Source organism: Ursus americanus, chromosome 11, assembly GCF_024610735.1.
Source record: "Ursus americanus isolate L20-20 chromosome 11, mUrsAme1.1.p, whole genome shotgun sequence".
In the NCBI taxonomy this organism is placed as follows: domain Eukaryota; kingdom Metazoa; phylum Chordata; class Mammalia; order Carnivora; family Ursidae; genus Ursus; species Ursus americanus.
This window is the reverse complement of record NC_142137.1, coordinates 55,164,575-55,192,089: the sequence shown is the minus strand read 5'-3', so window position 1 is coordinate 55,192,089 and position 27,515 is coordinate 55,164,575. Positions and strand designations below refer to the sequence as shown.

Genomic DNA, 27,515 nt, shown 5'->3' with positions numbered 1-27,515 from the left:
AGACACCAGACACCAAAAAGGCCACCGTCCCTAGAAAAAGCAATGAGCCCCACCCCAGCGCCAAACACCCTAGACTCCAGCCCCCAGGGGGCATACTCACCAGCCTCTCGGGTCGTGTTTCGGCTTGTTGGCTTGGGTGGAGGGATGGGGGCCTGCTTACCAGGAGCCTTGGTAATTTTTTTACTAGGAGGCACTTCGTCACCCTTGGGGCTTGCCCCAGCGGCAGCCCCTTTTGGAGGCACAGGTGTTTTTTTGGGCTTAAGTTTGGGTTTAGGCTTAGGAAGAGCTGCAGGACATGGAACAGGAGCTGCCGGTGTTTCAGAGTGGTTTTCAGTGTTCTCTACAAATGAGAAAGCGAACAGAAGCAGACTGATACAGACACACACCGTATAAATAGAAAGAGCAAGACATATGGCGACAGTGATACCAACATGTGGCTGCTTGGCCCTTCGGAACCAGCGTGGTGTTTCGTACCAGGGAGAGCACGGTCAGGGCAAAGACGATCAAAGGTGCATGGGCTGAAAGCCAAACCGGGGTGCACTGTCTGGGTACATGAGTCATTCCTGCGATCAAACAGGGTCGCACAAGTCACTTTGATGGAGTTATGCTGAGGACGAGTGTCAATGTCCACTGTCAGGGACTGACACCAGCCATGAATCAGCAGCTGCTGGGTAAGGATCTGGGCAGGAGAGCTAAATTCAAATTTAACAAAACTGAAGGGTGCTGAGAGTAGCAGGTCAGTGCACTGCATATAATGCCATGAGGACTGACAGGGAGGCAGTGACTGGACTTCATTACCTTCATGGTAATGGGACTTGGTGCAGGGACTTTCTCTCAGGAAAACTCAAGCTCCACCAGTCAGAAAGGGATATGAGTTCTGTCTCAAATTATGGTAAAACATCAATCATTTTCTATGCTAAGAGAGACTCTAGACTCTCTTCCAGGAAGCACAGTGCACTGACGAATAAACTATTTTCTACTATTAAAATTATTCTCAGGCTCTCACGGTGCACAAGGGCAGCTTCCTGTTTTCTAGCAACTTCCTCTGACCTTTTCAAACAGGGTCACAACTCCAGGTACAGAGGGTGCAGAAACTCCGAAAATATCACATTTGTTTTGCAATGTAAACACAAGTTACAACTTTGAAAACACAAGGGTTGAAATTCATTTAAAAAATTCGTACCTAAGAACAGACGCCTTTCACAAGATTTTGCCTAACTGGAGGAGAGACAGTCTGTCTCTCATTATGGAAAGTGGAGACGCTGAATGTTCATTCATGTACTCACATCCATGTTGTTTCTAATGGTGGCTGATCAAAATTAAAATAAATTAAAATACAGTTCTGGTCCAAAGAGCTAAGCAGCATTTCTTTAAATATGGAGCACAGTTAAAAAAACACAAAAGACAGTGTTAAGACAAGAGTAATAAGCCTCTACTGGATATATCCAGTCCCATTACTGAATGACCAGAAAGGGTTTTATTATTAGAACGCATCACATTTTATTACTATTTCTTTTGTTTCATTTCTCATTCTAGTGAGTGCAAAGTGAGAACTGCCATTTTTTTGACTACATCCCCTCAATGCACATAGATAACTACCATAAGAATGATTCTCGTTGCAGTAGGTAATTAATAAAGCTTTTCGTTTATCTTCCCCACGAAGCCCACCACAGTCCCCTCCTGCCCCTCAACTTACTGGTATTTACGGTCTGAGCTGCTTTTTCAATATTTACTGGAGGCTACTTGGTATGTACGCTTTTCAGTTACATATTGCGTCTTTTTAACTAAGTGGTGATTTGCCTAACCTCCCTCGTCTGAACCAGGAGGCCACTGAGTCACAAACGTCAGGTTCGAGAACAATACCAGTTGACGCCACACGTAAATCATTTCATTTTAACATAAAACATACAAACCTATGTTGACTTATCCGTCTTTGGACATGGGGCACAGGCCTGCTCTTTAAATACGTCTTCATGTGACTCTTTGTAAGATCAGACGTTGCATAACGCCCAGAGATCAAGCCTGATGATACTGCCCACGGTGAGCCCATCAGACTCATCGGCAACCCTGGGAACCTTAATTCTCTTTCATGCTATAAACCTTCACAAGTCTTAGCCTGCCCTCAAGGCCTATCACTGAGATCTTTCTCCTTTCTGTCTGAAGTTTCAAATTCTAAAGCTGCATCCCAAAGAATGCAGCTTCTGGGTTTGGGAGGGAGGAGATGTTCACTCTACGACAGTTGGGAGTGACAATCCCAAGTCTTCTGACTAAATTATAAATTCCTTTCGTCTAAAATGTCACATCCCATTAAACACAACGCTTTAAGCATGAGATCTGCTCAATGAAGGCGACAGGCTGATAGTTATTAACACCACATTGGTAGAGAACAAACTCTTACTTGTATCTGAGAGGTAATGAACGAAGTCCTTGTATTTTTTATTACCACAGGCCCTGAAGACATGATATAAATTGATGGTGCATATGAGTATTATCTTTTCAAGAGGAGGTTAAGCCAGGGGTGTCTATTCATTCTGGGTGATACAGACACTATGTTTTAAAACAATATGTCTGGAGGATGGCTGTTTACTGTGGTCCCTTCCATCGGGTCAACACTTAGAGCAAACCTGAGAATAGTGCATGGCCCTCACTTTGCCAAGAAAGCACCTCTGCCCCAATTCCTCTCCTTCGCCTGACTACTCCTTGTCTCCTTCAGATCGCAGTTTGGAAATATCTGCTTCTAAGAACGAAATTTGGTCCCCACTGCAAGCTCCCCTGTCTCCATGTGCTCAGGTGTTCCAGAGTACTTTGTATCTTCCGTGGTGATCGGCTGCCTGCACGCTGGGCTCCCATAGGCCGCGATCTGCTTGGAGTCAAAGACCATTTCCGGCTCACCCCTCTTTTCCTGGACCCAGCAAAGTCCTACCCACGGGAGCCCTTCATTATTGTTTGTGGAACAAATGCATGTGAGTCACTTGTTACTTCATGGAAAGCTCTCTGTAACACCTCAAGAGATAGAATATCAAATCGTTTTCAGATTTCTTATATTTAATACCAATATATGTATAACAGATTGCAGATGAGTATTTCTTACATATTTGAAGGCACTGAGAAGGAATAATGGGAGACTGAAAGCCCTGAAGGTTTTAAGGGAAAAGTCTCCAGTGTTAGACACAGGAGTTCCCAGACCACTGTTCCAACTCTGGATTCCAGCGCCGCCCGGAGCCCCAGGAACACCCGAGTCCTGGGTGGAACCTACACAGCGCAGTGTAAGGGCATTTGCCATCTGTTCTGTTTTCTTTGACGCCGATGTTTTAATTATTAAAGGACTGACATATTATCTTACAAAGCGATACAAGCATTTGGGAGTTTAAAGGCATGTGATATGGTTTTGCAAATATAACCACTTAATAGATGAAATAACATTCTTGGATAAATTGGCTTAATATGAAAGGAAAGGGAGCATTTCACCCCCCGAAAGGGAATTCAGAACACCCAAAGTGTGAATTAAGGACATGGGATTGTGGATTTGCATGCTAGTGAGACCATGAGGAACAGAAGGAAAAGTGAATCTTGGGCTGTTTTTTGGAATTAAACGGTGTCTTCCCAGAGAAATAAGTGGTTACCTCTGTTTATGAGGTATTTTCTATTTAACATAATACTGTGTGAATTATGAGTGACATTCTTTTGACTCTCAGGAAATGGCTTCCATACCAAATGCCTCGCCTCACTTTCAGTGTGGCCCTGGCAGGCACACCATCCACGCAGCGAGAGGGGGCTTTGCTGCCTTACTGGTGGTGTGGTGGCATGTCCAGCATTTCATTTCTTGATGTACAGACCAGCCAAGCAAGATGCTATCTCAGATCTCGTTTGACCAAAAAGAACTGAATGTACTAATTCTAAGTAAAGAATAAGAAAACAAAAACACGTCTCAAATATCCATGGACCTATGACTATGAGGTCTGCCATCTTTTTCGAACACCAAGGCCTGCTGGTTTCATTAACATGAAACTGTCAGCAACTTTTTATTAAGTTGATAAGGGAAACACTTCCTTTGAAGCTTGGCCAGTCCACTGACTGACATCCCACATGGACCAGGCAAGCATTAACGATGGCACTATTACGTAAGGAAGGATGTGATTCTTGAATGTGAAGAGGCTGCACCAGGGACAAGCCACAGATGGATCTGAAATTTAGCAGTTTGGTGAGACAGGACAGTTGGACTTAAAAAAAAAAAATCACTAAATCACTACTTGCATGAATACTTTGAAACTAATCTCACTGAAATCTATTTAGGTCTATTTTCTCTTTATGTTCCAGGAATGTGATTATTAAAAATATTAGCTAGCTTCTTGTAATCAGTATTTGTAAGGTTAACCAGAGTCCTTCAATAGAACAGGACTAAGTAAAGCCCCATGAATACTATACTTAATATTGAATAAATAAAGCAAAATAATAAATTTCTAACAGATTGTTCATAGAGGCTTCTAAAATTTTTACAGGCCAATTTATATGCAAATAAGGGGTTATAGACTTCCAGAGAAGATGATTTAAGTTACAATGTCTGTCAAGTGCTCTTTTGTTTTCTTTGTCTTTAGAGGACTTGGGTCAAGAACAGAGGAAGAGAAGTTTGCTTTCAGCAGTTTCTAAGAATTCTCACAATGCCTACAGAACCTAAGCTAGGTCTGAGAGATTTTTGCCATCCAACTCAGAAGCAGATATTACAGAACAGGAAATAGTCTGTTTCCTGAGGATTCATTTCTATGCTGCATGCAATCATCTAGAATCTCCCAACAAATCCTTACTTTGTGGGGGTTTCAGTTCAGGTTTGCGTAATTACAAGGCTTGGAGGGTCCTGCATGTGACAGCAGTCATAGCGAGAGATAATCAACCCATCAGTGACCAGGAACTTGTGAAATGTTTTGAGGGGTCCTTGATAGATAGAGATTTTGCAGGTACCTTAATCAACTTTGGCATATTCACTCTAGAAACCAAGTTCTTTAAAGAAGCCTTCAGGGAATGGCATAACTGCCCCTGGCATATTTTGAAATTTCCAAATGCATAAACAAATCATGAAGCGGAGGCTGTGGTCAATACAGTAACCAAAGTCCCCAGCATCTCTGGGAACTATTCCTCGGTCTCTCTCAGAAATGCCTAGAACTTGGACCAGTACCTATAATACTGCGTGTATGGATGCCACCAGCTAAGCTCCCACAATTAGAGAGGATGCTGGGCTGCCACAGCCGTCCTCCACTCCTCCACACTGACATGCTCACAAAGGTCACTTCTAACTAGCGGAAAAAGATACTCAGACAATGGCATTTTTTCTAAAAGTAAGAGAAAATACTGAGGGAAAGATCCCGAGGAAAGGATAATATTCCCAGATATCTCTACTGATTAAAGAGGCTATCCTTTCTGCTTATTACTGTTAATTAATGCTTCTAAGTAAAAAATTGAATGATGTGCTTACAAAATGGATGCATCTACCTGAGAAAACCATCCTATTTCTCTTCACTCGTAATTTCTCTCTTCTTTGTATTTGCAAACTTCCTCCCTCACTGGTCTTAAGAGTCACAATTTGGAGCTTAAGACCTGATTCTCGACGTTGAGCTGTATTGAAGTAAAAGAATATGGAGTTTCTCTTGATTTTACCTTTCTTATCTTCTGCCTTTTCCTCCAGAAGTGGCGCTTTTTCAGCTACAGAGCCATTACCTTCTTCAGATTTTACTACATTTTCCTCTCGGGTAGATTCCTCTCCGATGGGTATCATGTGCCCGTTTGAATTTTCAAAGTTAACTGTTACATCTCCATCTAAAATGGGGAAAGAAACACCTAGATGTCTAACTTGATGGCTTTCTTAAAACCCAGTTTTCCAGTTACTAGGACTGTAGGGTTTGGGTTCATGTTTCAGACCCAAATACATCCTGTATCATTTCACCATGTTTTACTAAATAACTCTTTCCAACGAAAGAGCTAGAAAATCCGTAGTCTTGGGGGTGAGCAGCAATGGAGGGGATATCCGCCCTTTCAGGACAGTAGAAATTATTATCCTAATTATACAATATCTCAGGGCCACAGAACCCTTCTCTTCTTGTACTTAGGCTTTGTTGAAGTCAGTACTTAGCAGTCTCTTTGTCATTCACAAACTGAATGGTAAAAGGAGAAATCTGAAAAATGGAATAAACATTTTAACAAGCACTGAAAACACAAGGTGAATATTAATACACAAATAACATGAAATGTAATTAGACATACAAATGATTAGGGGGAGAATATGAAAATTTACAACCATCATGTCTCACATGATTGCATTTGTGATATGTTAACTTTACACACTCTATATTCAGGGAAACATGGTAGCGAGGTTAATTTTATTTTCATTTTCTTATTGATGGAAATATTAAAAAGTATTCAGGTAACTGTTATATATGACTGACCAAAAGCCTTTAATGTGGCCTAATAATAAGTTGAAAACATTAGGGGGGAAAATGTGAAAAAGAAGTAATTACAGAGGAACTTTTAAAAAATCACAACTGAAAATAAAATTTCTTTCTTTTTTTTTTTAAAAGAGTTATTTATTTATTTATTTGACAGAAAGAGAGAGAGCCAGTGAGAGAGGGAACACAAGCAGGGGGAGTGGGAGAGGAAGAAGCAGGCTCCTAGCGGAGGAGCCTGATGTGGGACTCGATCCCAGAACACCGGGATAACGCCCTGAGCCGAAGGCAGACGCTTAACGACTGCGCCACCCAGGCGCCCTGAAAATAAAATTTCTAATATGTTACCTAAATCAGAAATAACTAATTTTAATCCCTGAACTTTCATAATTTCTCGAAGTTTCTAAACTGAATGAGATTTTGCATAAGCTTTTAATTCTGTGATGCTTGCAAAGACTAAGCCTAGATCATATGCAGAACATTTTAAGATGCTTTGCTACCACTGTAAAAAAAAAAAAAAAAAAAAGTTGAAGTTTTGACTTTGCAAAGTTGAAGAAATGCATCATTAGAGCTATTTTTATGCAGTTTTTGATTAATCTTATTTTGGCAATCATTATAAATAAAACAGAGATCATCTCTCAAATTTTCATTAAATATGATTGAACTTTTTTGGCTCAACACAAAATCCATTGGCCTTGTCCATAAAAACAGGCATGACATTTTAACAAGAAAAATACATATCACGGAATTATGTCATGCTCAAAATGAAAAAGCAATCGTTGCTGAGCCATATAACTTCCAAGTACCTATAATCTGATTCCTGTATAAAAGTAAAATAAATGATAATTGAGGTCAATGCCACTGCAAATAAATCTTAACTATCTCAATAAAATTAAGGTAATACTTTTTAAAGAGTATAGGTCAAACCAAAGGGAAACCAAAAGATTCTTATTATTAGATCCCAAGGAATTCGCTATTAAAAATAAGGGAGGGGAGGGGCGCCTGGGTGGCTCAGTCATTAAGCATCTACCTTCAGCTCAGGGCGTGATCCCAGGGTCCTTGGAGAAGGAGCCCCGCATCAGGCTCCCTGCTCCGGTGGGACCCTGTTTCTTCCTCTCCCACTCCCCCTCCTTGTGTTTCCTCTCTCGCTGGCTATCTCTCTGTCAAATAAATAAATAAAATATTAAAAAATAATAAAAATAAAAAAAAATAAGGGAGGGGAGACACAACGTAATGTCCAGATATTAGACACAGGAAAACTAAAAACTAATTTAAGAATGGAAAATTCCAAACAAAATAGAAAACCATGTCTTTATATAAAAATACCCTCAATTTTTACACAACCCAAATATAAATTTATCTTTGATTACTCAGTCTTTACTTGACAACAAAAAAATGCTGAAGTCATGTTAATGAAAACTTAATTAATTTTAACCCTTATTACACAAAAAATTCTTTAGTAGGTTAAATAACTGATTTTAAAATCTTGAACAAAAAAAGGTAGAGAGAAAATTAAATAGTTGTGGTGCAATAAGAAACTGAATTTTCACATAAGAGAGTCAACAATGTGGACAGATACTTACTTTGAGGTCTGAAATAAAGCTAGTGCCTATGAAAATAACAGCAGAAAAAGGAGACCGATATGTGATAAATATAAATTCAAGAATAAAACAGAGTAGAACTGGTTATTAATAATTAATTGGTGGGTGCACTGAAAAAGTTTTCTAGTTTTGTGCATTACAGTAGAATTAAAACAAGTTGCGCCCTTGATACAGTTTATACATGTAGGAAAATGCACGCAAACCTGCCACAAAGGAGAGCAGGGAAGACACTGAGGTTAGAAGTAACAGGAGCCCTTGCGCGCAAAGGAAAAAGCTCAGGAAAACCTGTAAGCTTCAAGTGAACCAGAGATAAAACGCACACACACACCAGTGGTGAAACAAGGAGCAGGAGAGTGTTGCGGGGTTTTCCCTCTTTCTGGTCAAACAAGTGTATCTGGGATATAGTTAACAGAGAAACAGAGATGTGGAGAAAGTTGTGTGTGACCAAACGGTGAGTGACTCATCAGAAGGTTAAAACGGACACCGTGGAAGAGAGAGAAAGGAGGCTGCACGACAGGCAGGCAGGCACATCTTTGTGCCCTCATGCTAGAGCTAAGGGAAAAGATGGAAGGAAAGAACCAGAAAATAAGGAATGAACTTGGACTAGACCTGGGAATTCTCAGGAGAGAAGACCAGTTGTTGAACTTTTAGATGGAAGTTAGAGGTTAGTATAGAAAAGGTCATCTAAAAGGAATAAAACTAAAAGCTGGGAGAGAGGGTAGGGGGTGGGATGGGATGAGGTCAAACCCAGGGTAGCTGGAGGGATTGAAAACGTCTATCTGGCTCCCTGAATAAAGGGCATAATTGACAATAACTGTCAAGAGCTAAGGCAAGGTCAGGAAGATCAAGGCAAAGAATGAATCTTCACTGGCAGAAGACAGGAGGCTGTCACCAAGCATAGCAGCTTCCAGTCCCTGGCTAGAGCTGAAAACAGACCGAAATTCTCAAGATAATTCTTTTTGGAGAAACGACAGAAAACGATTTTCTCCAGCCTTTGGCTGAAGAGGGGAAAGACTCTATTTACAATAGGCATCACCAGGAACTTTCAAGGATTAGGTCATTTCTACAGTTCCATATAGGGACCATGAAATAAGGAGAAAGTGAAATTTAGTAATTTAGGATTTCCCGAACATTAAATTTCTTACATTATGTTTGGGTGAAAAATTGTTTTGTTCTTTTATGTTTTAAAACTTTTAATGTTTGGTCTGTAGAAGTTACCAAAAGGTTAACTAGAGTCAGACTTCTGGGAAGTAAGTATGGGAAATTGAAACCCATCAAGTAAACAGTTTAACAAATTAGGCAGAACAAAAACCAATCAATACTACGCATTTCTTTAAGTTGACCACTGCCACTTGTTTTTAGAAAAAATAAACTGTTTTCTAGCTATAATTTTTAATCAGGTAAAAAAGGTTTTTAAATCTCTGTCTTTCACACTCATTAACAGTTTCAATCATAAATTTTTGCATTTTTCCTTTCTTTAAACAATTTCCAAATAAATGATACCAAACAATTGCGCTGGCCCACCCCAGGAAGGTGATTGCTCAGAAAGGTGATCGCTCAGTGGATCTGTAATTTCTCTCCTGCCTCCAGAGAGATTAGAGGGGAGAATAATTTTGATACTGCAAGCCCACCTTCCATGAACAAAAAGTTAGGGATGCGCATTTTTTTATCATTAAATTTCCCAGACAGGAAATAAGTAGCTTCATGGTAATAGAAAATTAAAGAAGACATAAAGTTCATTCATAAAGCAGAATGAGAAAAATATAATTGGTCAGAGATTGAAATAAAATGCCTAAATTGTGAGGGCTCAAGAAAAATGGCATTATTCACTCTAGACTTCCCTATATTCTTTTAAACAGCGGTAAAACAGTAAAGCACTTCCTAGCTCCACTCCGGAATTATTCAGATGTTGGAAAAAGTGTGTCATTTGGATTTATAAATAGTGAATTCCAAAAGATGTTCTTTGCAAAGAACATTTATCAGGAAAAGAATTCTGTGATTTTAATTCTAAATTAACAGCACTTTATTTCTTCCCATAAAAGTACAGTAATACTACTTTATCCCAGTAAATGTCCAGGGGGTGGGGCAAGGGAAGGCATGAGGTAAATCAACAATTTTGCAACAAAAATTTCCTTTAGTTTTAAGAGTAGGGGGAGTAATGAAAATTATTTGGTATTACTTATTTGGAGAAATAACCAATCTTGGTGTCTTCTTCTGAGGGTCTATCTTGGTTACTATCAAAGACTTGTCTTGAGCAAGATTCCCTCTTGGGAGGATAGAGAAAAACAGAGGAAGAAGATTAGGAGAAGGGAAAACAAAATACTTAGAAATAATAATTATTAGTGAAAAGGTGAAAGACAATTAGATTCAAAGAAACGAAAAGAGAACAAAACTAGGAAAATTACCTGAGAGAACACATAAAGCAGATTAATTTAATGTGTCCATTCGTGCCTTACTGATGGTACATTTGATTTTATTATAGAATATCAAGAACAAAAGATACATTTACTATTTCTTTTCCGTCCCTTTTCTATAAGAAATCAAAAGTCAGGAGCCAAGCAACAACATTGCATTTACTCAAACAACCAAGTTAACTGTATAGAAAGACCGAGGTTCAAGAACAGAAGAGGAGTCGTACAAGCATTTGTATCTTATCTGTATCTTCAGCCAACTACCTTTGTAGAACTTCAGGATTAGGGACATATAGTGAGGACTCACCAAAAAGGTCATTGAATTTCTTTTCCAGAATACATTCTCTGAGCCCACAAAGGCATTCTGAATTAAAGCAAGATTCTCAGAGTGCCGTACTCACTGCTTTATCTCCCAAAGACCACGATTATCTTAAATTTCAAAAGAAAAGGAAAGGAAGACCAAAGAATAAAAAGGATCGAGTTACTTTAAACGTATGATTAATTTCCTCACCTTGATCAGGCAACTCCTTAAGAACGCCCCTTCTTATCAGCTCCTCTCTACTTTGTCTTGTGGATATCTTCCTTTCTAATACTTTTAAAAAGAATAAGCATAAGAAAGAATCAAGTCATTGCTTAAAATAATTTATGAAAAACATTCCAAGTAGAACTGAACACATTTATTCTGTACACCTGAGGGCTCAAACCCCAGTTTTTCGAGTTGTCTAGCAAAACTCGTGGTTGGAACCAATATAATTAGGACAAGGCCAAAGGACTGCAGCTCATGCTCTGAAACCCAGCCGCGGTGCCTGGTCCTTCAAATGATGATGTTTGACCAAGAAAGCAGACACATTATTTCATATCAGCTATAGAGCACAAAGGCTGCTTCTCTCTTTGAAATATTTTTTTTTAGGCATTCTAAAACATAGGCTTCTATGAATATGCAATGTATACAAAGGATACGTATGCTTACATTAAAACCAAACAGACAAACAAACGTTCAGTAGATAACTCAGGTAACCCATCTGAATCTGAGAGAAAAGGGACTACTTTTCCAGTGTTTTCTCTCCCACACCATCTATCACAAAAGTCCAACACATCAGACCTCTGTAACTCTTCTCCTTGCCATACTCAAAAGGTCCAGCATGTTCCGGTATATCCCCTGACAAATCCCAAGTCAGGAGGACAGAGTCAATTCATGCTTTCACAGGCATGTCAAGGGATGGGAATCTCAACAATGCCTCTTCCTTCTTCTGGAAAAATTTAAATCCTTGCTACAACTTCAGAATGGAGCTTAGGAGCTTAGGGTGAGACTTCAATAGTATTCACCTTATGTGTATATAATATTAGTTTCCTGAACCCTGCATGTCTAACTCTACTCCCTGCTTTGAGGGGCCAAGATGGTGTGTAAAATTAATATCATCTACTAATGCTCTGAGCCAACACCGTCCGAAGTGTGTTCTGGAGAACAATCTTCCCTCTAGATGGCCTGTTTGAAAAAGCACCTTGACACAGCAGAAAGGGGCCACAGAAAGGGTCTAGGGCTCTTCAGGGAGAAGAAAGGTACACTGATAGAGACTGGGCAGCCACAGCAGGACTGGATTCTGACTCTCCCCACAATTCCCATTCCCGGCCTCAGAATTTGCAAATCATAGAGTTACAGGAACAATGTCATTTCAAGATCCAAACTAAACCCCATTACCCCAAGCCCTGCCCCGACACATACAGACAGAGCTCATATTAACACTACTGACATGTGTTGGGGGGTGCTCCACGTGGTCTGAAGCAAGGACACTCTGAAGACCAAGAGGGGGAGAAAGCGGTGTGCCCTGGGCTGAGAGCTTTGTAGGAAGCGCTTGAAAGTCTTCCTCAATGGCATGAGCCCCGGAGTACCGACAACACTTAGTCTCTCTTAAAGAAACTGAAATATTTTTTTCCTTTTCTGACAACCAGTAATCGTGTGTTCCCCTTTTATCCTGGTTGCCAGTAAGGTTAGAGTAATATTTGATATTAACGCAGATTTCAAATGACAATTCATGGATGAAATCTGTTTCCGCCTTCTTAGAGACCAGACTTCATTTGTATTTAATTTCTAGCATATGTGCCCTTTGTTCTCGGTTTTGTCAAACACATTTTGCGGATAGAGTCAGAATGGAAACAAACAAGAAAATGAATAAATGAACAAGTGAATGAACAAATGATCAAAAGAATAATTAACACTTTCTTGCTTCAAATGGACACATACAGGAACCCTCCCCTCTCCTTTTAGATTGCCACCCACCCCCGACGCCACCCTTTCTCCAGAAGCAAGTAACAGCAGCTCACTTAAATGCCGGTGGTTTCAGTGGACAAAGTTAACTAGGTGTGGGGGCCCAGCCGGGGTTGTTCCTTTAGGTAAAAAGAGCTGTTATTTCAGGACAGCTTCGGTTTGTCCAAGCTTTTGTCAAAGAGAAGAGAACTCCTTCAGCACAGGGAGCCAAACAACACCTCCAACGACCCTGTGGGGCACTGTGAACGCTGTGCGGATGGTTCAGAAGGACCCTGACCACTGGATTCAATGGTCGCTGAAGGACACCTCAGCCAGCTCCAATGGCTGTGATCCTGTACCCTTAATCAAGGCCATCCCGTAATCTCTGCTTTGGGCGTCTTTAAAAGCTTTCACTCTTGCACTAAAAAAATCATCTGAGAGCCCAGAACATATCTCGTTTTGTTCCTGCCTTTCCAATATGGATCCCAGAGGATGCTTCAGTTTTAGTTTTAAGCTTTCTGTTGCTTTAAGTCTAACTTAATCTCAGTTAAAAAATCCCTCCTCTTTCTTCCTTGTAAATTCTGGAGCTCTGAAGCTGCAGCTTGGCTTCCTGCCAGGAATCAAAACCCACAGCTTTGTTCTTTGCCCTACCTCTTATTAACGGGCCCTGATAGGAAAATGCCCTGGCGATTTGTTTGGTCTTTGGCTGAACAGGTTTTTCACACATAGCACAGATAACTGTGTACCGGGCCAATCAGAACAAACTGCATGCAACTGAGCGTGGAAAGTATGTTGCTGGGGCACGGAGTTCCAACCACTGCTCTCCCAGAAGAACAAGTATCACACTCTTCATCTTTTAAAATATTTGCCTCATGTTTACATAGTGTCTGTATGTTTGCAGAGCACATTCACTGGACACTTTTTCATAGGCTTGGAAGTGTTCTGCATTGGAATGAATCGGAGAGGTCATTCTCGTCCAACGCAGCCACACAAAGCAGGAGTCATTTCGGGAACATTCTTGAGATGTGCTCACCTGCTTGAAAACATTCAGAGACAGGATAGCCTACTCCAGATATCTGTCACCCTCATTCTTAGGAAGGTACTCCTCATAAGGAGTCAGAACCACACTCCCTGTAACTTCGGCAGTTCAGCAAGCCCGTGGTCCCTATAGCTCTAGAGTAAAGTAAGTCGTTTGTGATGGGAAAACAGCGTCAGTTAGCTCTGTGTTCACTGAGAGCAAAGTGGGTTATTGAAGCCTCCTAGAATCTGATGTCCAGTATCCAACCACCTGCTCTCTGACCCTGAAGTTCACACTAATCAGTGCAACAAGAGCAATAATGTCGGGGGGCCTCCCTCACAAATACTGCTGGGGAAGAGACTTAGCGGGGGCACAGATCACCAGATACAGTAGCCAGGTCTCTCCATGAGAAGTATTGTTCCCAGTTGAGCAAATAGCTCATGGTGGCCCGCTTTTTTCCCAATCAAAAAAAGCATGTATGGTTTTTACACGAAGATCAAGCAAACCCATGATTTCTGTTTTGCTCCCTGGTCTGGGGGAGTTAAAGTTCTGACAGTTCAATTGTGATTACAACAGCACACATTTTTCTAAGAAGTGAAAGATGACCTGTGCCCCCATTTTTCTGCCTTCATGCTTATACTCTGACTTTTCAAATATTTGAAAAGGACTGATCTTTCAAAAGTGTCCAATGGCAGTCCAACTCCCTTTGAATACTATCTCTACTCCTTGGCATGGTCTCCACAATGCCCCCCAGAAGCTGCCCCACACACGATGTGCCCCCCACTGTGGGATCCTTCCCTAAAGGCTCCCTCCTGGCTCTCTCTGCTCCAGCCCCTCCAGCCCTGCTGCTTGTCACCTGATGCAGGTGGCAAGACCCTGCCTGGTGGCCTCTTTCCTTACCAGGATGGGATCGCCCCAGACCCCCACATGGCTCAGTCCATCACTTCCTTCAGGTCTCTGCTCAAAGGCTGCTTTATTAGAAATCCCTTCCTCACACCCAACGTGGAATAGCTTGTTCCTCTTCTCATCTCAATCCATCTTATCCTGCAAAAGACGTCATCCCCTCCTGAAATGGGACCTAGTCCATAAGTATGGTCTCGATGAGAACCAAAATTCTTGACAGTTTACTGCTGTTTTCCCAACAGTGCCTTGCAGGTTGTTAGAACTCAGAAAAATGTACATTTGTTGCATAAACAAATAAAAGAACACAGGCTGATAATGCTGACGGTCTTGTTTTCTGCCCCTTCTCCACCTCCAGTCTAGGAGAAAGCAAGCGAGGCCTGTGGCAAAACTCTATGAACAGGAGTCTTCTGTTTTCTGCCTCCTCTACTTCTTGGCTGGGCCTGCCAAAGGGAAAATCCTGAGCTCTCTGACCTATGGCTCATCTGAAAAAGTCTCTGTGCTCTGAAGAAGGAAGGCTATAGTGTGTAGAGGACAGATGGCAGCCAAGTAACAGGGTGTAGCACACGACTGGGCTCATCATAAATTTTAAATGATTTATGATGTCCTTCTGGGCATGGAGCCTGCATTCAGGAGGGGAGGCTGGGGCATATGCCACCAGCTCCTCGCTGTGGATGCAGGGCCAGGATTTTATATTACTCTGGAAGTATCCGTGAGAGTAAATCTTGCAGTCAACAAGCCACTTGTGTTTTCTTTTGGCGGGGAAAGAGAGTTCTAATTCTCAATTCTAACACCGTTTAATGACAGAACAAAACAGAAGAGCAATTAGACTATTAAATAAGCGTACCGTGGTATCTTCTTGGTTCTGAGTACTGAATGGCCTTACTGTACAACCGTGACAGAAACAGAGACCTGCTTGTCTTGTGTGGCAAGTGTTCTGTAAGAGCCTGGCTTTTCTTTCCCTCTCCTCAACAGCAGTTACAGAAAAAAGAATGTCAAAAAAAGGGATCCTTTTTAAAAGACCCTTCACTAAAGCATAGCAAAGTCCTTTAAAGAAACCACCACCAAGATGCCACCCAACGGAACGTTTGCAAAAACCTTCCAGAACAGCCCACGAACATAAGGCAGCGAAATAAAGCCAGTATCCCCCACTAAAAATACTCAGGGGTCTGGCCATTTTCGTTGTTATCCATGTCTCTCCCTCCTTAAAAATCCGACAGGCTATGGAACAAGCCCAACCCCTCGGAGCCATGGCCAGGCTTTACAACTGGGCCCAGGGGCCCATTCTCCCCCTCCCTCTTGTTGTTCATCCTTTTCCACAAGCCCAGTGTTAAAGCCCAACCTTACTCTTACTTCTCACCATTTACTAAACACTTCCTCTACATCCTCAGCTCGTTCCTTCCGTGCCTCTTTCTCCTAGAATCACACGTTTGCCCTCTCCACCTCTCTGGTGAAATCCTCCTCTAATCCCAAGAGCTCTGCAGACCGCGCCCCCTGCAGGACAATGTCATCATTCTGGCTGGCTAGTGAGTAGTACCGGTGTTCCGTGGTACTTTAAAGTAACTTCTCTGTGCCTCAGCTATTTCATCTACAAAATGGGAGAACTGGGGCACTTGGGTGGCTCAGTCGGTTAAGCATCTGTCTTCAGCTCAGGTCATGATCCCACGGTCCTGGGATCTAGTCCCACATCAGGCTCCTTGCTGAGTGGGGAGCCTGTTCTCCCTCTGCCTCTGCCTCTCCCCCTGCTTGTGCGTTCTCTCTCTCTCTCTCTCTCTGACAAATAAATATATAGAATCTTTAAAATGGGAGAACAACTGCTACCTTTTCTGGTTCTTCTGGAGACCAAATGAATCTAGAAAGCCCTGAATAAATGTTAGCTATTACTATTATTTCTGTTACAGGGCTTCTTTTTCATTGCTACATGTGTAATAGTGGCAAAATCACATGACTCGAAGCCCTATGAGAGATTTCATTTCATCCCCATAATGCCCAAAATAATATATTGCATTAAGTTTTTGGTTTTGTTTTTTGAGGGGAGGGAGGGAAGGCATGCCTAGCACCCTTTTCTAATCTTTTCTACTTATTTTAGAAACAGCCTTCCTGATAGTTAGCCTTTGAGGAACCACCTTCCTCCTCATTCAGCCTATGCCATTTGTGTGAAGCTAACCCCAACCCTGGGCTCTAGGGCTTCCAGGCTTATCCAGTCAGAGCCTGGTATCTTCCTGGCCTTGGTGACTGGTTCAGAGAGGGGCTGTGCCCAAGTTGCACCAATGACGACCAGCCCAAGAATTTCTGGAACGACAGGAAAAGAAGGCTTTCTTTTTCTTCTGTATCTATGAAAACTAGCTGTATATGAGTCCAGAGCTGAAAGTAGTCATTTTGCCTCCATAAAAGGAAAGTCTAACTAAAGAAAAAAATAAAGAAATAAAAGCCAATACTGAGGAACATAGGCTCAAAGAAGGAGAGTTTTCTAATCCTAGCTTTGAAGCACCTGGATCCAACCAAACCTAAAAGCTCTTTGGCCCGGGCTTTTCACTTGCATGAACCAATAAATTCCCCGTTTGCTTAAGTCTATTATTATTCAACTCAGTAGCAGTAAAGGGCTTTTACTTTTGAAGAGTTAAAAAAGGTGTTACACGGATGCCTCCTTAAACCGAATTTTCTTCCAGCAGAGGACAAAGATTCTCTAGATTTTCAAGGCAGAAATATGAAAGAACTACATGGAACCTCTTTATCCCCCAAGAGTTTGAAACTTGACCAGACCTTAAAAAAGAGGAAGATGGTGAGATCTATGTCCCCTCCTCCTCTTGGGAAATCAGTGTCACAACTTCCTTCAGAAACCTGATAGTAATCATCCACTTATTTGATGCTTAGGTCGCATTTTTATATTTATTTTCTCATCATGCTTCCCAGTATTCCTGAAAGACAGGCTAAGCAATTCTTTTTAGTTCCCTCGAATAGATAAGGATATCGAGACTCACAGAGGTGACACACCTTTTCCAATCCCATACTCAAAATCTGGTTGAAGCCAAATGTGTCTAGCCAAAAGCCTACTGCTTGCATTCTCCAGACTGAGTTGATAATTACAAAGATTTCAACTTTTCCACAACAGGTATAATGCTTTTCAATTTCCCTTCAGGACATGGGGTAGAAAAACTTTTAAAATTAATTTTAAATGAGCAAATTTTAGATGGCAGTACATCCTGATAGTTCAAATTACAAAAGGACACAGTAAAAACTCTCACTTTCACCCTGTCCCCCACCTATTCAAATTGATCCCCCGCCTGTACTCCATATGCAAATAACCACTTCTGTTAGTGTCTCCTGTACCTTTCCAGACTTTCTTTGGCAAAGCCAAATATTCATTTTAATTATTCTCTTTTTTACACCCAAGGTACAATGTCTTACAAATTGTTCAGCATGGGGCGCCTGGGTGGCTCAGTCAGTTAAGTGCCTGCCATTGGCTCAGGTCATGATCCCAGGGTCCTGGGATCCAGCCCCGCATTAGGCTCCCTGCTCAGTGGGGAGCCTGCTGCTCCCTCGCCCTCTGCCCCTCCTCCCTCCCCTTCCCCCCCTCTGCTCTCTCGCTCTCTCTCTCTTGCTTGCTCTTGCTCTATCTCAAGTAAATAAAATCTTTAAAACAAACAAACAAAAAACAAATTGTTCAGCACTATGCTTTTTCACTGAATACCGTAAGTAGTACTTTTAAAATTTCAGGTAACGAGGTGACAGACAAAGGCCAGGCTGGGGAGAGACGGTGATGATCTTTGCCTTGTGCAAACAGCAGCAGCTAAAATCTCTGCTGTTTCCAGAGAGGGCAAGCTGGGAACAGCCATGGCAAGTCAACTCAAGGGACTCGGGGATTTTATTCCCAAGTGATAAGGTTTAGGACTTGAACAATGAGCAAGTCCTGGATCCCAGATGGGCCAGGAAGTACAAGCAATCTCGGGAGAGTAATCAGAGACCAGGATCTGTGAGCTACGTGAAACACTGCTTGTCTTTCTTCCAATGTGACTCTCACAAACACATGACAAACACAAATGTTCAGGACAGGTGCTTTTGGATTCATCCTGTGTGTTCCCATTTCTTGTTTCTTCACATTAAAAGACAGTAAACCCAAAACAGGGTGACACCACAAAAAGGACAGAAGTTTGAAATAAAGATAATGAGAATTTTCCTTAGAGCAATTACTTCTAGCTTCACACCAACAACATGCTAGAGACTTGATAGAAAAATGAATGTCAGCTCTAGAGGGTGAAGAGGTTTTGCAAACTAGGAGATCATAACCAAGACCTATTAGAGAAGCTTTTAGAGAGCCTGAACTTCTAAATCTGAGGCCCTTCTCCTTAATCTGCTTCAAGACAGCCTACACATTTCAGGGACTCAGCAAGGTCGATTGAGATGAGATCCTATCTCATTTTACCACTGACCAGACAGCCAAACGGCCGGCAAGAGTTGCTGTGAAAGAGACCTTAGTGAGACTAAACTATCCTACATTAAGACATTCTCACCTATTTAAACATCGAATTCAACTGCACAGGATTAAAGGCATCTGAAATTATGCTTACCTTAGGCAAAAATTTTTTGAAGGCATTAACATGTAATCTTTAAAAGCCTGTTTTAATTTAGTGAATTTAGAAACAATACATCATAAAACATCACCAGCTCAAACCAACAGGTGTGAGTAACCCATCAGAGTTAGTAAGAAGATTTTTTTTTTAAAGATTTTATTTATTTATTCGACAGAGAAAGAGACAGCCAGCGAGAGAGGGAACACAAGCAGGGGGAGTGGGAGAGGAAGAAGCAGGCTCATAGCAGAGGAGCCTGATGTGGGCCTCGATCCCATAACGCCGGGATCACGCCCTGAGCCGAAGGCAGACGCTTAACCGCTGTGCCACCCAGGCGCCCCTTTTTTATTTTTATTTATTTATTTTTTTAAAGATTAGAGTTAGTAAGAAGATTAAGTAGGCATTTCCACAAATCCATGTTTGCTACCTTCATACACAAATCTCATCAGACTACGTTTCTTAAAGTGATTAAAAATTTGTTTTCTTTTTCTTCTTTAAGATTTATTTATTTATTTGAGAGAGAGAGAGAGAACGAGTGAGGGGAGGGGAAGAGGAAGACAGAGAATCCCAAGCTGACCTTGTGCTGAGTGTGAAGTGCAGAGCCTGACACGGGGCTCGATCTCACAACCCGAGATCATGACCTGCGCCAAAATCAAGTCAGATGCTCAACCAACTGAGTCACCCAGACACCCCTAAAAATTTGGTTTCTTAAACAACCTAAGTGCCCACTGATCGATGAATGGATAAAGGCGGTGTACATGCCTGCACATACACACACACGGAATACTACTCAGCCATTAAAAAAAGGATTCAATCTTGGTATTTATAACAACATGGACAGACCTGGGGTGTATTATGCTAAGTGAAATAAGTCAGACAGAGAAAAACAAATACCATATGATTTCACTTATATGTGGAATCTAAAACACAAAACAAACAAAAGAACAAACAAACAAAGCAGAAACAGACCCATAAACACAGAGATAACTGGTGGTTATCAGATAGGCAGGGGGAGGAGGCTGGGCTAAATGGTGAAAGGAAGTGGAAGATACGGGCTTCCAGTTATAGAATGAGTAAGTCACAGGGGTGAAATACACAGCAGAGGGAATACCGTCAATGGTACTGTAATAGCGTTGCACCGTGATAGACGGTAGCTACATTTGTGGGGAGCACAGTGTAACATACAGACTTGTCAAATCACTATGTTGTACACCTGAAACTAATGTAACATTGTATGTCAACTATACTTCAATTAAAAAAAATCACACAAAAAGAAAAATATTTTTGGAAAGCTAGTATTAACTTTCCTGGACTAATTTTTTAAAAAAGTTTTCTTAAGCATTTTAATCATTCATCCTCTACCTACCATCTTGCCTATATAAGAGAATGTATGGTATTTGTAAAGAACAGAATGTCTTTGGCAAAACTGGTCCAGACCCAGACTAAACCAGGAGGTGTAAATGATACCTGATTCCTGTTTGACCCCACAGTGAGAGGAGCAAGGGTGATTAGGTACTAAAGTTTTTATTTTCCAAGACGAAACACCAAAAAAATTGAGGGCTTAGGGAAATGTACCTTTTCACTGTAATTAAAACTATAACATTTAAAGTTTCACAGCAATGCTAAGTTTCCACTGGGACATAATGCTCCCTTTCAGGAGTCTCCCTGTCTATTCTCTGTTTCCAAATTTCTGATTATTAAGGTGGTAACAGGGTCTCATCATTCTTCTTGAAAAAGCTAGAAAATAGAAAATGGATCAGGAAGTATGTATTCTGGCCCTTTTAAGAGTACATCTTGAGCTCAAATCCAGACACTGCAACTTATTTATTTTTTATTTTTTAATTTTTTAAAGATTCTATTTATTTATTTGAGAGAGAGCAAGAGGGAGAGCCAGAGAGCACAAGCGGGGGAAACAGCAGAGGGAGCAGGAGACGCAGGCTCCTGGCTGAGCTGGAAGCCCAATGCAGGGCTCAATCCCAGGACCCCGAGATCTGACCTGAGCTGAAGGCAGACGCTTAACCAACTGAGCTACCCAGGTGCCCCTCCAGACACTGCAATTTATTAGCAGGTGATCATGGGCAAGCTCCAAACCTCTCCATGCCTTTGTTTCTGTATATGAAAACAGAGGTAGGAAAACCTAACTTGGATGCCCAATAGGGTGATTAAAACATTTGGTTACTATTTGATACAAAGTAAGGACCATGTAAATATTAGTTTTTTCCTCCCCTACGTTCCATTTTCTCTTGTATACATATGCATATCTCTTTGATACTATTCTGTTAATATTTTTACCTTGATATGATTACTGATCTAGAAGGTGGAGTAGTACAGGGATTCAGAATGAAGACTCAAGCCAGGCCTCTGAGCTTCAAATATGGGCTATGCCACTCACAAACCCTGAAACCTAAGGCAAGTTATTTAACTTTTCTGTGCCTCAGTTTACTCATTAGTAAAATGAGGGTTATAGTAGCAACCTAACTCACTGAGTAATTGGGAAGATTATAAGCATTTTTTAAAATATATTTTACTTATGTATTGGAGAGAGAGAGAGAGAGAGCACACACAAGCACACACACATGAGTGGGGGGAGGGGCAGAGGGAGAGGAAGAAGTTGACTCCCCACTGAGCACAGAGCCCTGGGAAGGACTGGATCCCAGGACCCTGGGATCATGACCTGAGCTGAAGGCAGAAGCTTAACCAATGGAGCCACCCAGGTGCCCTGGATTACAAGCATTTCAAACAGCATCTGGCACACAGTAAAAACTCAAGAGTTAGTTGTTATCATTAATACCCATATATCTTGTTCCTACTTTAAGTTTAATCCCAAATAGAACTGCAAATGAGTAACAGAAATCAAAGTTTCTCTACTTTAATTTTTTAACAAATGCTTTACTTCACATGCTGCAGATGTAGCAAATTAAACAAATTATTCAAAGGCAACTTTTTCAAATCTCATAGAGTAGTAACTAAATTGAACATTTTAGCACTGAACTGTGAAAGCAGCAAAAGGAAAGGACTACATAATGCCAGCAATATGTCAACATCTGATTTAAATAGGTAATTAAATTTTAGTTGGTGTCACTAATGTTTCACACTTGGTTCACCTAAGGTCTTCTTTAAAAACAAATTACAAGGGGTGGGAGCGAGATGGAACGAGGGATTTTTTGTTTAATGGTAGACAGTTCAGATTTTGCAAGATGAAAGAGGTTTGGAGATCTGTTGCATAAAAATGCAAATACACTTGACACCATTGAATTGTATACTTAAAAATGGTTTTTAGGATGGTAAAATTTATGTTATGTGTTTTCCACCACAATTTTTTTTGAAGATTTTATTTATTCATTTGAGAGAGAGAGAGTGTGTGTGAGTGCACAAGCAGGAGGGGCAGAGGGAGAAAAAGAAGCAGACACCCCTGCAAGCAGGAAGCTCAACATGGGGCTTGATCCCAGGACCCTGAGATCATGACCTGAGCCGAAGGCAGACGCTTAACCGACTGAGCCACCCAGGCGCCCCTCCACCACAATTATTAAAATAAATTAAATTGTAAGACATTTTTGGACTACATTAATGCTAAGAGCCATTTATCGAAGATGAAAATAGATGAGAGAAGGTATTTTCAAAGAATTTTAACCCCACTGATGTTTACTGTGTTCACCAACTATTCTCCAGGATCTTGTCTTCTCTCCAGCCACGCTTTTTATTCTCTTATATTTCTCTTATAGCTTCTCCTGCCTGCCTTTTAAGAGGTACTAAGTGAACACTTAGACTTTGGAATAAAGAAAACCTCAAGAGCATCTGTTTCAAAACCTGGAGAGTCTGAGTGTGGAAAAGTAGGTGAAGAAAACATAGCACAAAAAGGTTATAAGCCTTGATAAGCAAACTCTTTTCACTTAACAAAAAGAAGTAAGAATTAAAGACTGCAATTTATATTCCAAGTGGGAAACAAATCAGGACAATATAGAAGCCAAAAACGGTCACTTTCCAGGACTTAGCCCTTAGTGATAAAGACCGGATTCGTATCACAGGATGAAAAAAATCAAAACAAAACCACAAAGGGAAATAATATGCAAAGGAAATAAAATAATGGACTTTCCTGACACGATTCTCTGACCTAGGCCAGAAAGAGTTCTGTAGCACCTTTAAAAAAGTATTTTGCAAGTGGCACTACTCCAAAGGAAAATGAAATTAGGAAATTATCCACCCAAGTAAAGTTTATAAACAATCAGATCGCCTCTTAAAGCAACACAAACGATGTCTCATCCCAGTGGAAGCCTTTTTTATCAAGAGGGCAATGGGAACATCGGTTCTCTCCTCTACATCTCCCTCAGGAATTAAATGTGGGGAAGAAAAAAAAGAAATGCAAGTTAACAATTCTATAGTCCATTCTGGTGGGTGTGATTCTTTAAAAAAAAAAAAAAGTCATTTACAATCAGAAATCAGTAAAATCTGTAGTGTCCTTGGCTCACTTGAAAAGGTCTGCATAGAATGCTCAGTGAAAACGCCTTGCTTATCTGAGCTCACTTGCCCTAGTAGAGCCTACCCCCCCATCCCCGGGAGAGGCTGCAGGCCTGAGATCTTAGTCTGCTCTAAGGCTCAACAAACCTAAAACTAAAGCTCAGCTGGGATTAAACAAACAATATCCCATTTTCTACAACGAACAGGAAGCAAGGGAATCTCTCCACTCCATCTAGAAATAAGATTTTCTGGTTTCTATTTATCTACAGAAGGTGGGTCCTAATGGTTTGGCCATTCATAGTGCAACTGGCTAATTTAAACCCAATGGAAGGTTTTCCTATTTATGAAACCATTAATTTCTATTATGAAAAACACACAAAAAGTTAGCACTCACATTACTCTTTCCCATAAATGGGTTTTATCCCTAGAATAGATCTATAATGAATAATAAATGCTCCATAAATAAAAAGGTGGGGCCTTAATGATTCTTTCCATCCATATATATGCAGGAAGATGGAAACAAGAAAAATACATTCTACTGGGGAGAAAAAATGAAGAGGAATATTTAGCCTCCTTCATTTTTTATGGGTAGAGAGAAAATTTGTTTTAATGCCATTATATGTCTTTAGGAAAACAGAATAAAAGAATTTCAGAAAAAGTATATATGATAAAATTATTGTATGTTCTCTCTCTTATCCACAGAATTTTTAACACCCGTTTGGTCTAAGTAGGCTCACTTATAAAATACACAGGTATACAAATGGCTGAACTAAAACACAACCCACGCCTCCTTTATGTCAACGATGCCCTCACATCGACCTTTTAAAGGCTGTTGCCATACAGAACAGACAGTAACAGTTACTTAAGTTCATTATCCATTCATGAGGGAATGGGCCCCCAACCCACCCGTTAAATTTGGTGAAATATTAATTTTGTCTATTTTGCCTTCTCAATTCTTTAAGGCTCTTAAGCAGCTCTCAATGATATGAGCACTAAGAAAGAATTAAAAACTGGTATAGTTGCCCCCCACCCCCACGTTCTAGCACTTTCCAAATCACATTCACTTGCAAACACCGTATATATGGAATAAGGTAAGGCCTATCAAGAGCCCCTCATTAATTAATTCATTCAACAAACATTTACTAAACGCTTTAACATAAGCCAGACACTATTCTAAGTAGCTCTTGGATTTTATCAAAGAAAAAACCAAAAATCCCAATGCTCATGGAATTTATAATCTAGTGGGAAGGGGGACCAGTTAATAAACAACACAAATAATTTATAAATGTTAGAAGGTATGATGTGGGGGCGCCTGGGTGGCACAGTCAGTTAAGCATCTGACTCTTGGTTTCAGCTCAACTCATGATCTCAGGGTCTTAAGATCGAGCCCTGCATCAGGCTCCGTGCTGAGTCCAGAGTTTGTTGAAGTTTCTCTCTTTCCCTTTGCCCCTCCATGCCTGTCTCTTTCTCTCAAACAAATAAATAAATCTAAAAAAAAAAAAGAAGGTAAGATGTGCTGTGGAAAGAACAGGTAGGGCAGAAAAAGAGAACCAAGAGTGCCAGGGGACCTACTTTACTACACCCACTAGGATGGCAATAATAAAATAGATAATAACAAATGCTGTCCAGCCTGTGGAGAAATTAGAACCTTCATACACTGCTGATGGGAATGTAAAATGGTGCAGCTGCTTTGGAAAACAGTCTTGGCAGTTCCTCAAAAGGTTAAACGTTGAATTATCATATGACTCAGCAATTCCATTTCTAGATGTATAACCAAGAGAAGTGAAAATATGTGTCTGCACAAAAACTTGTATACAAATGTTCATAGCATCATTATTCACAATAGCCAGAATAGAAACAACCCAAATACATGCCTTTCAACTGATGACGGATGGAAAAATAAAATGTGATATGTTCATACAATGGAATATTATTTGACAATAAAAAGAAATTAAATATTGATGCCTGTTACAATATGGATGAACCTTAAAAAGCTAAGTGGAAGAAGCCAGTCACAAATGGCCACATATTTACTGTATGATTCCATTTATAGGAAACATGAAGAAGAGCGAAACCTATCAACACCGAAAACAGAGGTCGGGGTGGGGGGAGTGACTGCTCAAAGGGGTGTCTTTTTAGGGTGATGAAAATGTTTAAAATTAATTGCGGTGCTAGTCGCAGAGTTTGTAAATATTACTAAAAACCACTGAATTACACACGTAACATGGGTGAATTGTATGACATATGAATTATATCTCAAAAAAGCTGTAAAGAAAAAAAAAAGAGTGCTGGGGGAGAGGAGAGATTCAGTATAGAGACTGAAGGCAGACCTCATTGAGAAGTTAGCATTTAAACACCGACTTTGTTGAAGGAGACAAAGTAGCTGGTTAACCATACAGAAGTCTGGAGGAAGAGACTCCTTTCAAAGCACCAGAGGTCCTAACAAGTCTCCTTCAAGATAGGAGATAACCGTAATGATCCTGCACCTGTTAAAGAAATTGAATTTGCTGTTGAAAATCTTTTTTAAAAAAGAAATCTTTAGGGGCGCCCGGGTGGCATAGCTCAGGGCGTGATCCTCGCGATCCGGGATCGAGCCCCACATCAGGCTTCTCCGCTATGAGCCTGCTTCTTCCTCTCCCACTCCCCCTGCTTGTGTTCCCTCTCTCGCTGGCTGTCTCTATCTCTGTTGAATAAATAAATAAAATCTTTAAAAAAAAAAAAAAAAGAAATCTTTAGGCCCAGGTTGTTTCACTGGTAAATTCTATCAAACATTTAAAGAAGAGATAACACCAATTCTACACAGTCTTTTCAAAGAATACAAAGAACTCATTTTATGAGGTCAGCACAACATCTTGAGAGCAAAACCAAAAATAGTACAAAAAAAGAGAACGGCAGACGAATATCACAAATCCTCCACAAAATATTATCGAGTAAAATCCAGCAACACAGGAAAAGAATAATACACCACAACTCCACGGGGTTTACCCCAGGGATGCAAAACTGATCCGATATTCAAAAATCTATTAATGTAATCTATCATAATAATGTGGCCCAAAGAAGAAAAACCATATGGTCATATCAATTGACACAGAAAGAGCATTTGAGATTTTCAACATTTGTTCATAATAAAGACTCCCAGAAAATCAGGAATAAAAGGGAACCTGCTCAATTTGGTAAAGTGCATCTGCAAAAAACCTTCAGCTAACACCACACTTAATGAAAGCTTCCCTCTAAGAATGAGAGACAAGGATGTCCCATTTACCACTCTTATTTACTGTTATCCTGGAAGTCCTAGCTAGAGGCAAGAAAAGATATAAAAGACATGCAGATTGAGAGGCAGAAATAAAACCATGCCTAATCACAGATGATATAATCATCTACATAGAAAATTCCAAGGAATCTTCACTAGACCTAATAAATAAGTTTAGCAAGGTAGCATGATATAATTGTATTTCTGTAAACTAGCAGTGAATAATTGGAAATAGAATTTTTAAAAATACATATATTCATAACAGTTTTTTAAAAAGAAAGAAAAGGAAAGAAATACCTAGGTATAAACCTAATACTTTTCCCAAACACTCCAAAATGCTAGTGAAAGAAATAAAAGAGCTAATTAAATGGAGAGACATACCAGTTCACATGCTGGGAAAGTCAACATAGTAAAGATATCAACTCTACACAAATTGCAATATAGATTTAATGTAATTCCAATAAAAATCCCAGCAGGAATTTTTGAGAATATAAACAATCTGACACTAAAATTTGTATGAAAAGGCAAAGAAACTAGTTAAAACAATTTTAAAAATGAAGTATGAAGTTGGAAATTAAATTACAGTATCTAGTTTTCAGATTTGTAATAATCAAGATAGCATGATATTGGTGAAGG

General features: G+C 40.4%; 1 protein-coding gene across 1 annotated transcript in view; it reads right to left on the bottom strand.

Annotated features, from left to right (window-relative positions):
- Positions 1-27,515, bottom strand: part of PHACTR2 (phosphatase and actin regulator 2) — a 241,810-nt gene that overhangs the window by 40,092 nt on the left and 174,203 nt on the right. Inside the window, exons 3-5 of the mRNA XM_087865546.1 lie at positions 10,955-11,035; positions 5,650-5,808; positions 101-340 (exon numbers count right to left, since the gene is read on the bottom strand). Of these exons, the coding sequence (XP_087721672.1) occupies positions 101-340; positions 5,650-5,808; positions 10,955-11,035 (480 nt within the window). The remainder of the gene's footprint in view (positions 1-100; positions 341-5,649; positions 5,809-10,954; positions 11,036-27,515) is intronic.